Here is a 16,072-nt window from a genome sequence, read left to right as displayed (position 1 = left end):
TAAGCCTAATCAGTGACATGCAATGGAAATTTGAACTACAGGCAACTCATGTCAGATGACTATCGTCAGAAAATAATAGCAAGAAGTCAGGGCTATTTTGGTTGTTTCTTGGTGTTTTCATTGAGGGAGGAAGTTGTCTCTTATTATTGATAAGCCTTTCAGCTCCAAGTAGAGTCCTCAGTTAACACTATAGGTAGGACATTACTCTCTATTTTCATGGAAAACTTTTAAGTCGGCTTTCAGAAAGTTAGCAGAGCCTTATCCATCTCTCTAGAACTCACATGGCACTCTGACTCCCCATTCCAAGCAGCAATTAATAAAAACATCTTCTTGTACCTTTTGTCGTCAAACGCATCAGCCAGTTATGAATAGGAATCAAGTCATTCACAGGTGTTAACCCAGAATTCAGCTGATCAGCACTAAACTCCCAAACCAAAAGTTACAGATCTCTTCCTATTGTCTTCAAATGAGCCATATTCTCACAGTGGTGAAATCCACAAACTGCAATAAACACTGAATGCACACTGGTACAAGTTTTCTGAATCACAGACACGCTTACATTTTCCATAGGGACCTCAACAGGATGGAGAGCACAGTGACAGGAACCTCAGGACCAACTGCAAGGTCCTGCCTCTGGGAAGGAACAACCCCAGCATTCTGCTTTCAAGAAATAACATTACTTCTGACAGGTTTTTGACAATACCAGGCAGAATGTCCACAGGCAGGCCAACACTCATACACAGAAAGAAGAATGAAACTCACCCAACTGGTGGAGGGGATCTCTGGCTATATAACACCTGACTCAGGAAACAGCCCAGATCCAAGAGATGCTCTTCCCTTCAGTGGCTGGCCCTCATATGAGTCTAGGTGGCTTCACCCTGGGTCCTACCTTTCTGGTCACCTGGGGAGCACAGGTACAAACAATCTGCCTATGCTCCCTGGGCCAGCCACAGCCCTGCACCGGGTGCTCAATCACCAGTTCAAGCTGTGTCCTAACAGTTCCCCTACAACAAGGCATCAGTATGTGCACATCCAGGACACCCAGCTGGGCAGAAAATGACCTGGGGTTCCTGGTAGACACCAAGTCAAACACAAGTCAGTTACGTGTCTATTCTGCACAGAAGGCTAACATTAGGCTGGGCTGCATTAGGGAAAGTATTGCTAGCAGTGGGAAGAGGTGATTCACTGCTTAGCACAGGTGAGTCCATAGCTGGAATACAATGTTCAGCTGAGGGCTCCTCAGTGAATGAGAGAGACGGAAGAACTCAGGACTGACCAGAAAAGAGTCACTAGCATAATTAAGGGACTGGAACATCACTCATATGAGAAAAGGCTGAGATTTGGGACTGTTCAGCCTACCGAAAACAAGGTGGGGTGGGGGGCAGAGTTGATCTTATTAATGTGTATGAATATCTGAACAGATGATGCAAAAAAGACAGAGCTAGGCTCTTTCCAGTGGTGCCTGGTGACAGAACAAGAGACAATAGGCACAAGTGGAAACACAAAAGGTTCCCTCTGAACATCAGGAAACTTTTTTTTTTTTAAACTATTTTTATAGTTAGGCTGACAGAGCACACTGTCACTGTCTGCCAAGACATTGCAGTCTTCTCCTTGGATGTTTACAAAAGCCACTTCAACGTGGCCCTGGGCACCTCACTCTGGGGAGACCTGCTTCACCTGGGAGTCTGAACCAGGTGACATCCTGAGGTCACATCCAACCTCAACCATTCTGTGGTTCTTAGAAACACCTGTGCACTAACTTTGCCATTTTTTCTTTGTAGAATAATCTAGAGAGGGCAGGGTTCCAGCTGGAAACAAGTGAATGGCTGTCTATCAGTAGCAGCTGTGCTTAAGGTTAAGAGGATGCACAACAAATACTTTAGTCTGGATTAGTTTTCAGAAACAAAAACTGTTCACAGACTGATCAAGAAAACCTCTGGTCCATATGGATCCATCAGTATTATTATTTTTGTCAGATAGAATAAGTCTAAGTTAAAAACCTCATACGCTTAAATCGATACTTTTGCATGAAACCAAACTGTATCTTCAAGTAAAAACTGAAAGTTGAAATCTTATCTTTAACTACCTGACATTAATGCCCCTACAAATACATTCTCCTTTACAGACACAAGAGCAACTCCCCAAGAGTTTTTCCCCTCAGTATTTTTAAGTCCTTCTACATTAATAAACTGACAGCTGACCTGTACCTCCTACTGCATGTCTTTCATGGATCAACAGCTTTTCAAACTTGAAATCTGTTTTTCAAGTCTGGAAATTGAACCACACACAGTACTTTTTTGTTTTATGGGGTCATTTCCCAAAGCACAAAGCCCTTTCTTTTAGTCATACAACACAAGTGGCAAAAGCAGCAAAGATCTCCTCACCTTGTCCACCAGCAGGCCTGTACTAAATAGAAAATGGTCACTTATCGCAATAGTTTGACTCATCACCATTCAAACTTTATCTAGCAAGCATTCCTAATTGAGGCAGTAAATAAGCAGGTGTTTCACTCAAAGTCACGGTTGAGACACACTGAATGAGCTTCCTGTCAGCAGATACTTCCTCTTGTAGAAGCAGAGGTAGGCACCCACTTACATACCCTCCAGAGTCAGAATGACAAATTTTGCCAGGGAAGTTTGACATCTTCTTGAAACACAGCTGTGGAAGACACCCCCCCCACACACATTTTTTTTTTTTGAGGCTTATTTTTTCATGATATCACATTAACAGATTCCATTTCAAATACTTATTAATAGTCTTCATTCAGATGTAAATAATACAGACAGCAACATTTCTGCAGCAAACACTGACATACCCATTTCCTTTAACATTAAGTAAAATGCAAAAACTCTTTTCATTATTATTTCCATCATTATTAATATGAGAAATATTTTATGGTCAGTGTGTGCTTTCCATCTTCACAAACGTATTATCATACTTGTAATAATGAATACAATGCTCTTATTTATAGCATAGAGGAGTTCCACAGAGGTAGTTCAGATCACTTTGTTTTCATTTTAATGTGAAAATCCTCCCATTCTCCTCATTTTATTTCATACAGTCATTTTCCCTCCCAGATAAACATTCTAAGTCATACTATAAATATAACAGTCACCTTCGTCTTCAAGGCAAAGACCCTGCCCACGTATTTGTGTATACAGCTTTGAGCACCCCCACACATCCAAACACTAACAATGGCAAAGTAATTTTGCACAACAAGCTGCTTTCACATCTACAACCAGTTATTGTCCATTTCCATTAGTGAACACAAAATTGCTGCTCCATACAGTCAGCCACAAGCACAACAATAACCAGATCATTGTAATTTTTTCCAAATGTTTTTCATAACTGTTACAACACACTGATCTATCAATAACACAGGTAAGACTTTCCTGTATCACCTTCCCTTCCATAAATTCAACAAGACATAAAAATCAAAAATACTTGAAAATTACATGTGAGAGCAAGTGTGTTTAAAATAGCCATGCCTTTCTGAAGTGATAAATCATACTGAAGGCACAGACATACTCTGGTTACAACAAATGCACGTCTCAGCAGAGAAATAGGCCTTTTATAATCATCTACTACTTTCTTCTCCTAAGGAAAGTTTTGATTAGGATTGGCTTCTGCCACGCTTACACACCACACACAGCACTCACAAATTCATTAACATTTCCTGTTACGAATGCTTTCATCCAACACAGCCTCCATTTACTTATGTTCTTAAATACCAACTGTAGTTCATAGAATCATAGAATGCTTTGGGGTGGAAGGGACATTTAAGATCATCTAGTTCCAACCACCCCTGCTACAGGCAGGGACACACCTCCCCCTAGACCAGGTTGTCCAAAGCCCCATCCAGCCTGGCCTTGAATCGCCTCCAGAGAGGCAACCTCCACAACCCCTCTGGGCAACCTGTTCCAGTGTCTCACCATACTCATCTAAATCTACCCTCTTTCAGTTTAAAACCATTTCCCCTTGTCCTGTTGCTACCTGCCCTTCTAAAAAGTCCCTCCCCAGCTTTTCTGTTGGCCCCCTTCAGGTTCTGGAAGGCCACTATAAGGTCCCTACAGAGCCCTCTCCTCTCCAGGCTGAAGAGCCCCAGCTCTCTCAGCCTGTCCTTGTAGAGAAGGTGCTCCAGCCCTCTGATCATTTTCATGGCCCTCCTCTGGACCCTCTCCAACAGCTTCATGTCTTTCTCGTGTTGGGGGCCCCAGAATTGGATGCAGTACTCCAAGTGGGGTCTCACAATAGCAGAGCAGAGGTGCAGAATCACCTCTCTTGACCTGCTGGTCATTCTTCTCTTGGTGCAGCCCAGGATACGGTTGGCTGTCTGGGCTGCAAGAGTACATTGCTGGCTCAGTTTGAGTCTTTCATCAACTGATACCCCCCTAATCCTTCTCCTCGGGGCTGTTCTCAAGCCATTCTCCAATCAACATGTATCTGTGCTTGGGATTGCCCCGACCTAGCTGTTGGACCTTGCACTTGGCCTGTTGAACTCCATGAGGTTGGCATGGGCCCACCTCTCCAGCCTGTCCAGGTCCCTCAGGATAGCATCAGCATGTCAGCTGCACCACTCAGCTTGGTGTCATCTGCAAACCTGCTGTGGGTGCACTCAATCCCACTGTCCACGTCGCCTACAAAGATCCTATTTAACACCAGTCCCAGCACCGATCCATGAGTAACACCACTCATCACTTGTCTCCACTTGGACATTGAGCCGTTGACCACAACTCTGAGTGCAAGCATCCAGCCAATTCCTTATCCAGCGAGTGACCCATCCATCAAATCCATTTTTCTCTACGTTGTTGACCAGAATGTGGGGCGGGGCAGTGTCAAACACTTTGCACAAGTCCAGGTAGATGACACCAGTTGCTCTTCCTTTATCCACTGTTGCTGTAACTCCATCATAAAAGGCCACCAAGTTTATCAGGCAAGACTTGCCCTTGGTGAAGCCAAGTTAGTTACCACCAATCACCTCATTTTCCACGTGCCTTAGTAGGACCTTCAGGATAATCTACTCCATGATCTTGCCAGGCACAGAGATGAAACTGACTGGCCTATAGTTCCATGGATCTTCTTTTTTTTCTCCTCTTGAAAATGAGGCTATGTTTCCCCGTTTCTAATCACTGGGAACTTCACCAGGTTGCCATGACCTTGGCAACTTCATCTGCCAGCTCCCTCTGAACCTGTGGATGAATCTTATCAGGTCCCATGGACTTGTGCACCTTCAGGTTCTTTAGATGGTCTCAACCCTGATCTTCACTTACAGCAGGCGGATCTTCCTTCTGCAAGTTCTCACCTTTGCTTCCTGCAGCTTGGGCAGTGTGGCTAGAGCTCTTGACAGTGAAGACTGAGGCAAAGAAGTCACTGAGCACCTCAGCCTTCTCTGTATCCTAGTTGCCTAAGAGTTATGAACTTGACAAAGAAAGACCTTGGCCCAGTCCTTCATAATTTACCTTAATGAGCAGTAGAGCTAGATGGATCGTTTATGTAACACTAGGGCAAATTTAGAATAATTCAAACAATACAAGCCAGGTTGCTACAAATTTTAGCATATGTGGCTTACATTTGCAACAGGTTGAAGGTGCTACTGCCTCTTTGTCAGCCTTATAAAATCAAGACATGAAAGAGGAAACATCCCTCCAAGTCACTTCACACATTTTTATTACACTGCAAAGGTCACATTCCTGCCTTGTTTACATGTTTGTGGCTTTCACTGACTTCACGGTCACCTTTTCAAGACAATGGACATCACATTTGCATGAAGAGAGCCCTACAAAATACATTAACTTATCATTGCATTTGAACATCACTCATATTTAAAATCAGGAAAAGTTTATGCAACTTAAACTTACTTGACATTCCCTGCAGCTCTTAGCTAATACTCGTTGACCTTCTGCTAGCACTTTGCCTCCGTAGATGCACTTTGCTGTAATTTGGGAAGAGAAAGTGAGGGATTAAAAATGTATAAATAAAATCAGCATTTAAGTAATAAACAAAAGTATAACACTAAACTAAAACCACTAATCACACTCAAATATAGATACATTAAAAATACAATACATTTTGCTTTCATCAGAAGTCAGTATGATACACAATACCAAATAAAATAACCAACAAACTCATTTTAAGAGCAAGTAGCACCTTTACCTCAACTTAAGAGGAATAAGAGCATAAGAATAAATAACGGAGCCCAATTCATTAGTATTCATTAGAAAATATTTTCATTACTGACATTTAGATTAGCTAATATATGTGATACTACAAGTCTTCATTACTTGTTTCAAGAAAATAAAAACGTTTATTAATGTACATCAAGAGAGTAATATAAGCACAGATTTCAATTAAACCTTCAAATTTTTTGCAGGCACAAAGGTGAACTCTTCAACTTGCTGGAGCACTGGCAAATGGATTTGATGTAGCAACTGACTCTATTGAATCAATGAACTGAAGAAATCCATTTCAGAAAAATATTCTTAAAGTGCACATGAAAGAAATGGGTTTCCCAGGAAACTAAAAGTTCCTACTAAAAAAATTATTGCTTGAAGTTTTGACCCTTCTGCTAAAGACTACCAGCTCCAAACCAAGAGATTAGAATGTGAGCTTTCCTCATTCAATGAAAAATCAACTAGCTTAGTTTAGAATTACCACCACTATGAAGAAAACAAACTCAAGCGAAGCCATGGCAGTCAACAGCTTGGTCAAGTATTACCATAACTATTCACAGTAATCTTCACAGTAAACAACTGGTCTATTATTATTTTCCAGAAATTAAGTACCCATCATAAAGGCACTGATAACATGACTTTTCTTGCGGTGTTTCTGCTATCTCTGCGCTTGACCAGTAACAGATTGGCCAATTACACTGAAAGGAAAGCTGAAAGACGCATTGTAACTGAACAAAGCTTTAAAGGTTTCCTGAGTTGCAGCAAAAGCACTGTGAAAGTGGAAGCATTCAAAGCACTCAAATCTCAGAAAATAAATCACAGATTCACTTTCTCTCATAAGCGCCTACACACATGTGTGCGCAACTCTTATGGTTGATGCCAACAGGTAGTTTTCCAAAACAGCAATTATCACAGTCAATTTGTTTACAAACATCTCAAAACTAAAGAAATGCTAGATCAATCCTCATAATCTTTCACACATAAATGTGCTTCTCAGGATATTCAGTTTAAACTTACATACAAATGCTCTTTTAAGTTGAAATAATTAAAAAAACAAATTTTCAAAAAGAACTCTGTTTTCATTGTCCATTATGCATTTCGAAATCAGATGTCTTTCTTTTGGTATCTCAGTTTTCTTGATTTTTTCTGAAGTTGCCCCAGTTTATACGGCTGAGTTGCGATCTCACGAGGAAAAACTTCAGATCGAGAAGTTTCACTTATGTTAGTAATTCAAGTAAATATTTTTGGGAGACAATGAATTAAATAACTTGTCCGTTTCCTTCTGTTTCTTCTCCTGTCATGACTGCTTTTAACAAAAAAAACGGACACAGCTGACAGCACGTCAAGTTAAACCACGACTGAGAAAAATGATGAGATTTTCAACACAATTATAGTCTTTCATCAGATAGTAATCTAAAGCCAACACAAGATGTCAGGGATCAAAACAGAATCACCTCATTTTTAAAACCCTTAACATATCAGACACTAGAACTGCTTTGTTAGTTAACCCACAGCTGAGACAGGAAACTTCAATAATCCAGCCATTCAATAATCCCTACAGACAGTAAATTACAAGTGATGATTCTATCAGAGCTAAATAAGAAAAGCACAGAGAAATTAACACCTGTGGTGCAGCCCCTTGGAAATCTCCTGCAATTACTACTATATATCCAAAAGCGACTGACTGTGGCCCTAGTATATCATTCTGTCAAGGAGCTGGCATTTGCAATCAATTTCAATCAACTTCCATACATCTCTTCCCACTGACTGACAAGCTGAGTTCTTGTCAGAATAACGAGTCAAGTTTGTGCCAATCACTGACAAAAGATAAGCTTGATTGTTCATCTTTCCATTACAAATATCAAGAGCACAGATTTTCATGGGGATATAAGCTGAATCTACAATTTGGTGCCTTGCAATTACCTCATGTCCAATTTTAACTGTTGTACATACATGTGTGTCAGCAAATGTATGTCAAGAGAAGCATCCAGTACCACAGGTTCGTGAAGGAACTTTCTAGACTCTCAGTGTTTCAAATAAAAAATATTCTGAGACAAAAAAATATAATTCTGGCAAGACCATCTTTCCACCTGAATACCCTGTTCATAGGAGTCTTTTGGTAAGCAGGATGCTTAGGAGAAAATACAACTGAGAGAAGTGAGATAGCATGAATAAATAAGTGAGCACAAGATAACAGCAAGAGAACTTTCCAACGTTTGTGCATGGGATTAATGAATTCAGCGACAAAAGAAGTCTAGAAAAATGTTCATCTTTTCCTAATAAATCTTAAAATAATTCAACAGCTTTGTCTTATAACTTATAGAAAAAATCATGCATTAAGTTTGATGTTCTACAAGAAGAAAGAGGCCAAAATGTACTTTTCTTTTCATGAACTTATTTTTGAAATGAGTAAAAACAATCACTTTACACAGTGACATTAACACAAGGTCTGATATTATATTACATTTAATGAAAATCTTCCAAATTGAAATAAAAGGTAGACAAAAAAAGGTAACATCTGAGTTTATTACTTGTCAGTATGAAAAGTTTAGACCAAAGGCTTCATGCTCTTCAAAATTGGCAGGAGGCACAAGCTGAAGCAAAGGATTTTTATTATTATTTGTTTTTCACAAACAAGTAGAATACTTTTGCACTGACAATACACGTAGCAAGAGAATCTTAAAAGTTTTGCCATGCTTTTTTCATTTAGAAGAAAATTACCGAGAAAATCAAATTCACCGCTGTGACTCACCTTACCTGAATTATCAGGAGCTATTAAAGTTGTAAAACGCACCTGCTTTTAGGACAAGTTTAACTGCTTAACAGAGGGTGGAAGAAAAATGTCTTTATGATCTACTTACCCTTGCATACTTTACAGCACTGGCTATCCACATGCACTGGGAGAGCATCAGGAGGACAATCAAGAAGGGGACAGGACATCCTTCGGCATTCTACAACACCACTCTAAGAAAATATTTTAAAGACAAAATTCAGTCATTGTAAATGAAATCAGCAATGTGCATTATACACCCATCTTTCATTAACAAGTTTAATCCTATCCAGCTACAAACTTGAACCCAAATGCATCTGAAGGTGAACCATCCCCTAAGTGTTGGTACTTATTACTGGTTTTACTCCAATTTCTCTGAGTAAAACACATCAAGAAAAGAACATAAGCTCATCTTTACAACAACACAAGCACCACTTTCTGTAAGCTGTGCCAGTCATCTCTGAGATTTTTAACAATCAGTTTTCTATTTTCTTGAGCAAACATAGACTCTCTTCAGATATTTATCAAATAATTTCAACAAGATGAGATTTACATATTAATACTCTTCTGTTCCTTAGTTTTTCATAGCGATGAATGCTGAAAACAAGATCTGCATGTTGTTACCATTCAAGATGCAACTAAGCATCTATGAATACTATTAAGATAACTACTCCATTTAAAAAAAAAACACTGTGAAAACAATTCCAAATCGAATACAAACCATGTCTGTATTCACCCCAAAACGATGTAGCCCTCACAAATATTATGAAAACCAATAAGACATGATTGTCAAGGGAAAGCAGATTTTATTTTTAAAGCTTCTACATAAGATATGTCGGATTCTCATTTATTTATTTTTTTACCATTTCCCTTCGTACTGTTAATTCTACCACTACATGCATGCTAAAAACATAACAATTATTAGAATTCACATTATGTATTCAAGGACCATTTTCACATTTTAATTAGGTCCTACTTCTTAAAGCCTTTAGAAATTCTTACTTTGCACGTGCAATTTCTACAGTGATCATCTTCAACCCATGAATCTTTGTCTCTATAGATCAATCCATTTACTTGACAAGTCTTCTCACAGTGACAGTCTTCCAATTGACTCAGTCTTGTTTCTGCATAATTTAGCTATAAATAAAAGTAACTTGATGAGATTCCTTCAGTTCAAACACATGGTTTTTAAAAAGCAAATAAATTTAGTGTTTTCTTATATCTAAACCAAGTTTAACTACAGCATTTGAAACGCTAAACCAGGATGTCTGCAGGTAACAAATTACTCTTTGATGGAACTATGTGTGTGAACTAACTTATGACATACACAGCAGTCTCTGGTACTGTAATGAACCCCACTAAGATCTCCTTTGGAACAGCTAGGCACCACTAAAAATGCATAAACTACAATTGTTTTTAAATCAAATTTCAGAATTACTCATCAATTTGTTTACAAATCGTAAATCATGACGGCTGGCAGCCTTTTTCTAATTAATTCTACCTCTTCATTGTCGACATCAGCTAGATTAATGCTCTCTAGCTCATGCAGAGGCCTTAACTTCACAATACAAAGACTTACAGCACTTTAATACAGAGTAGTATTCATAGACTGATCAGTGGACAAGTCTTGCTCCTAGAGTAAAGCCTGGACCAGAAGCTGGGACTTAACACTCCTTACTGTTCACATCACCTCCTCAATTCCAACTACTAAAATGCACATAAAGAATGTAAAACTTGATGCATCTTTTCAAAGTATTACATCTGCACGCTTGTAATTGCTACATTTACTGATGAGTAATAATGCAATAACTGCAATAACGAGTAGGGGCAAAGCACATTCAGATTCACATTCACATACAGCAGCAGAAAAAGGACAAGGCTTTTGGAACTCTTCCACCACCACAGACCTTCCCTTCCTCTGAGGCACCATCTTAAATTAAGATTCATCCAGGGAGGAACACTCCCACCATACACATCTCTGTTAGCCAGTGTCATTATCTCTAACCCCTAACACAACTTCTAGTGACACTCTCATCTATTAAAATCCAAATAAAAATTAAAATGAAAATGAAAAAATCCGGACTGCATATTTAGAAGTAAATACATGCATTCTTCAGGCCCCAGAACTGCTCTAAAAACTAGCCTGTTGCCAGCTAGAAGACAATTTCTGAAAGTCTTTATTTGTTTTTGCTTTCACATTCACACTGGAACCACTGCAAACATTGAGGCTACCTAAATTTGGCAAATGACAAAATGAATGCATACCTTATTCTGTTATGAATACAGGGCTATTATTTTGCATTATAGGCTTTATGAAGACGAATGTGCAGTGCTGCAGACTTTTTTACATAATGGCATATATTTGATATTTGCACATTTTCATCCTCTAAAATTCCATCCACTTTACGTGAAAATATTCTAATAAGCCTTTTTTCATTTCTGCCAGTAAAAGAGCAAGATATTTAGGGGAAGAAAAGGAAAAAATAGGAGGTAAGTAGCCATCATCTTTTTCTCTGCAGTCCTCAAGAGATAAAGCTCTGAATAACTGTTCGTTCTTTCTTAAATTGTTAATCTGGTTAATCCTAAACATTGGGATTGACACATCCCTAAAACTCAGAGCTGGTGATTTCAAAACTGCTCCTCACAGTTTAGAAACAAAACCATCCACTTACTAAGTTGCTTGTTTTCAATAGAACCTCTTTTCTAATTATTATATTTAGTCATTATATTTACCATGTAAAACTCACATTTAGCTTTGTTATAAAGGTGTTTGATCTGCCTAATGCTTCTACTTTATTACATATCTTGAATTTTTTTTTAAACAAATTATAAATGAACATTCCCATATAATTTTGCTATACACATCTTTTTAAAATATATATTTTTGAAAATGGTATGTAATATCATCCTTTGTCAGTACTATAAATTACTCCAGGAAGAGATGAAAATGCTAAGAAAATAAATATATTCTGCCTATTAGCTTTTTATATAGTTTATATTATTATCTTGCTTGGTAAGCTTTATTTAAATATTATTTATCTCCTATTCCATGAAGCATCTTGAAACATGCTAGATCAATTAACTGTAATATGCAATACTGGAGGCATCAGAATTGAAAACCCAAGCTGTGGCCTTTCTGATCTCAGTGAAGGAAGGACTCACTAGAAAGTTTTGCACTGGCAGTCTTCAGAATCTCCTTCCAGCCTCAGCAACAAACAAATGAATAAAAAGCACACTTTCACATGGGACCATAATTTACCAAAAATAAATTATATTCCACCCTAATTAATGCAGGAGATGCCCACACTGATTTCAGTAGAGTGTTAAAGTTGCACTAACTATTTTACCCATCATTTTTAAAGTGGAGACAGTAGTATTTCAGCATGTCAGTTGGGAATGCTGAAATATAGCACACTCACTTTCACCTGCAGCAAATTAACACGTTAGCTGGATTTCTAACACACTGATCTACGGTGCTTCTCTACTAAAAGACAGAAGATTAAATCAAGTAAACGTATTTATTGGAAAGATTCCAACAATTCAAATGATGACAAAATCAGCATAGGCTTTAAAAGCTATGTCTTTACCAGCATTGGTACGAAGAGGACACAATGGCAGTAAGCTCGTTTCAGGTCAACACTGTATACTTCTGTTTATACAACAACTTGCCGTAGACAGTGCTTTGCCTCTGTGCCAGCACAAGACTCGTGGGGCCCTGAGATGAAGCTCAAGGGAGAACTTTCTCACAGCTCCTCTCCTATCTACCACATAATTTGCACTGCTACCAAAGTTACAGAACCACGAAGTCACTAGATCTGATGTTTCCTTCCCACAAAAGCCCTGATCTGCATCTCCATAGTTTCACATTACATAAACAGCACATATACATTCATTGCAGGCAACATTCATTGGGTTATTAGGTGCCATAATACATCTGTAACCAATTACGGACTGAGGGAGTAAGAGAAACCCCTAGTTACGGCTGATCCTAAAAGCTACAGCTGAACTTGGAACTACAGGGCCTGCTTTTCCAAAACATCACACTGGTTCTCTGCATCTCCTCACGCAGGGCCAGAAGCCAGGCGTCGCTGCTCACGCACGTTAGCAGGCCGTCCTCTGACCATCTGCCCTGCCAAATGGGATCTCTGCAGGATGCTGTACATCCTTCCAAGCCCTGCTCTTTGCTTGCCAGATGCCCCATATGATATTACTTGTACCTGCACTACTATCACTTGTGGCTCCTGACCTCCAGGACTGGAAAGACAGATAGAAATCTTAGTGCTTCTCTCACTTCCCTCTATTTTTAATTTGTGTTTGTCTATCAAAATAATTTATTTTCCTTCTGCATGTATTTTTCCCAAACAACAGTATTTCTGCACATGCTGCTACAAAAAAGTCAGAGCAGTACTGTAACTGAAAAGGAACTCACAATGAAAGATCATCTCAGCACCATGTTCTGGAAGTACGGAGACTTTGCAGTACAAATGCTGCATTATTTGCTTCCCCTTGTAAAGTACTAGCAAGCAAAAATATAATTAACAGCAGAGAAAGCAAGTTACTCAGTACAGTGCATAATTGGAACTTGCTCATGCCGCCAGCAGGGCTCAAAATAATTGCCTCTGTTTCACACTACAAGCAGCAAACTCAACTAAAAGCTTCACATTTCTTATTCGGAGTCAGCTTGTCCAAAGCATGTCAACTGGGTAAGTGGATTGTCAGAATAATATGCACATCGTCTTTTAAAAGTTCTCTATTTCCAGTTAGGAAGGAAAGGGCACTTAGAAGCAGCAGAGTAACAAGTATCACACCAATGTTTTCCTGCTAGCAGTGCTACTATACACATCTTAGTTTTTTAATTCCTTTTCAGTAACAACACTGAGACTGAAAGTAACTATGGGATGGTTTTTGTTGCACTTAAATCTACAAATAATTAACAAAAATGCTGTTTCAGATAAGTCAATTAATTGCTTCTTACCAAGAATAGATGATTCACTAACATTAACCTTAAAAAACGTTCCCAGAGTATGCTTTAACGCAAGCCAGGGGATCATGCACCTCAAAAGCACAGCTTGCTAACCTGGAACTTGACCACAGCCTGAGCTGAAGGGCTTCACCTAAGACAGGGGTTGACTGTGCAATGTGGGAGCAGAGCCCAAGGATAATCCCCAACAATAATCACTATAGTTTCCCATTCATCATACTCCCAATCCAAATCAGAAGGGGAAAAATAAACTAAAACAAACACACACCACCTAATCTGGAGCTGGATTCACTTTTACACTGTAAAAATCATTGATCAAAGGTGTTGTGATCAGCACAGCCAGCAGCTTCATAGGCATTTCCTTATTTCAGTTCCCAAGGAGAAACGATGCCAGTCCTGAAGATTTCACAGGTCTCCCCACAGGCAAAAACACACTCTCTGACAGAATCACATGGTGAGGAAATTGTTGAGGGATTTTGCTCCTTTGTTTCCGCATTTATCCCTCAGCATGGAAAGGAAAATCAAGCTAAGGCTTCTTACAGAAATCAAACCCTGGGCATTTTGTCACTGTCTACCAAATGGTGAGCCAGACAATAGAAGCTGTACGAGAATTAAGTGACATCCATGAAACTATCTCCTTAAGTCCACAGCAGATAGGGCTACTGGCAGAAGTAGGGGAAAAAAATGGCTCTACTATGAAAACGTAAAATAACTGCAAAAGGAATAAATACTTCTATGATGGTCTTAGCCCCAAAGGAAACAGGGAATTGACAAAGAAGATTAGGTACCTACTTTTGCAGTCATTTTTGCCAGGAGTTCTTGTAAATCCATGATTCCTTGCACCAGGCTTAAGAAATCACTGCAGGTTGGGCATGCTCAATAAAGGAAGTTTAAAAAGAAAAGGGAAGGAAGAGAGGAAAAGACATTATAACCCATAAATAAATCAAGTCTGTCATACAGCTAAAATGTCACATGCTGCCTATCTGAACATAAAATGCAATCTGTTTACATACACTGTGTCAGCTCATGCAAGAACAACAACCCTGAAAATATTATTTTCAAAGCAAAGAAATCTTCCACATTAAAAAAAAATTGATTAAGAAAATAATACTTACTGCGATTCAGATTAGGACACTGCGTTATATATCCATTAGGTATAAAGACAACTTTCACATCTTGAATAACACCCTTTGTAAAAGAAGAGATAACTGGTAATACAGAATACAAACATTCACTTCGACCTGTTTCATAAGTCAGCTGTTGGTTGTGTACAAAGAAGTGACCGGTTCAGTCTGCTCATGTGGAATATAACCTAAGATGATGAAAACACAGCAATTCTTCCTCCCTAACTTCCTGTGTAATTTTCATACCATGCTTTTTTTAGTTTTGTGTTGTGCCATCAACGAACGTAAGCTGCTTAAATGTCTCAAAATGGGACTGAACTAGTGAAAAAATACATGAATACCCATTACATGAGACACTTCACCACAAGAAAAAAACCACCACCACAGCACTACTCTTCAGTGATTTAGCCAAACAAGACTGTGAAATCTATCATTATGCAAAGAACAGCATAAAGAGCAAGAGGTAAGCATCTACATTTTGACTGTTTGGTTTAGTGCAGCCTCCTGGCTTTGTATCTCAGCAAACAGTTCATGTAATCACACCATCAGTTAGAATTAAATCCGCTCTCTAGCCCAGGCAGATGGAGAGATCCCCTGTGCAGGGCTAGAGGAAATCAGGACTCCAAGGTCAGGAACAGACTGTGCATGTCATGTGAGGCTCAGAGATCAGACCAAGCCGGACAGGAGAGAGAAAGTACCAGAACATCCAGTGCCAGCCTGCAAATTATCCCTGACTTGCAAAGGTATCCCTGAGAGAAGCCGGGGACTCCAAGGGTCACCCAGTATTCCCTGCACCAACCTGCCTTGAGGAACCCTAAATCCATCCAGCAGCCTAAAAATGTTGGAGCTTGCATTCACACAATGCAAAGCTCTTCCTGCATTTCTTTTTTATTGCATAGCCTGCTTACTCCCCAACATCCACTAACGTTAGTAATGACATAGTCATTAAGTAGGAGGGGCAAGGGAACACAAGGGACTGCAAGCACTGCGATTTGCGTTCCCCTGACTGCTCATCAGACAGAGTAAC

The 16,072-nt window shown here is 39.2% G+C and overlaps 1 protein-coding gene across 1 annotated transcript in view; it reads right to left on the bottom strand.

Moving 5' to 3' along the window:
- NELL1 (neural EGFL like 1) overlaps positions 1–16,072 on the bottom strand; it is a 286,742-nt gene that overhangs the window by 209,058 nt on the left and 61,612 nt on the right. Inside the window, exons 6-10 of the mRNA XM_021402069.1 lie at positions 15,037–15,109; positions 14,714–14,796; positions 9,943–10,077; positions 9,032–9,134; positions 5,859–5,932 (exon numbers count right to left, since the gene is read on the bottom strand). Of these exons, the coding sequence (XP_021257744.1) occupies positions 5,859–5,932; positions 9,032–9,134; positions 9,943–10,077; positions 14,714–14,796; positions 15,037–15,109 (468 nt within the window). The remainder of the gene's footprint in view (positions 1–5,858; positions 5,933–9,031; positions 9,135–9,942; positions 10,078–14,713; positions 14,797–15,036; positions 15,110–16,072) is intronic.

Source organism: Numida meleagris, chromosome 6, assembly GCF_002078875.1.
Source record: "Numida meleagris isolate 19003 breed g44 Domestic line chromosome 6, NumMel1.0, whole genome shotgun sequence".
In the NCBI taxonomy this organism is placed as follows: Eukaryota; Metazoa; Chordata; class Aves; order Galliformes; family Numididae; genus Numida; species Numida meleagris.
Note: the sequence above shows the minus strand (reverse complement) of the source record. Positions and strands in the feature narration are given on the sequence as shown.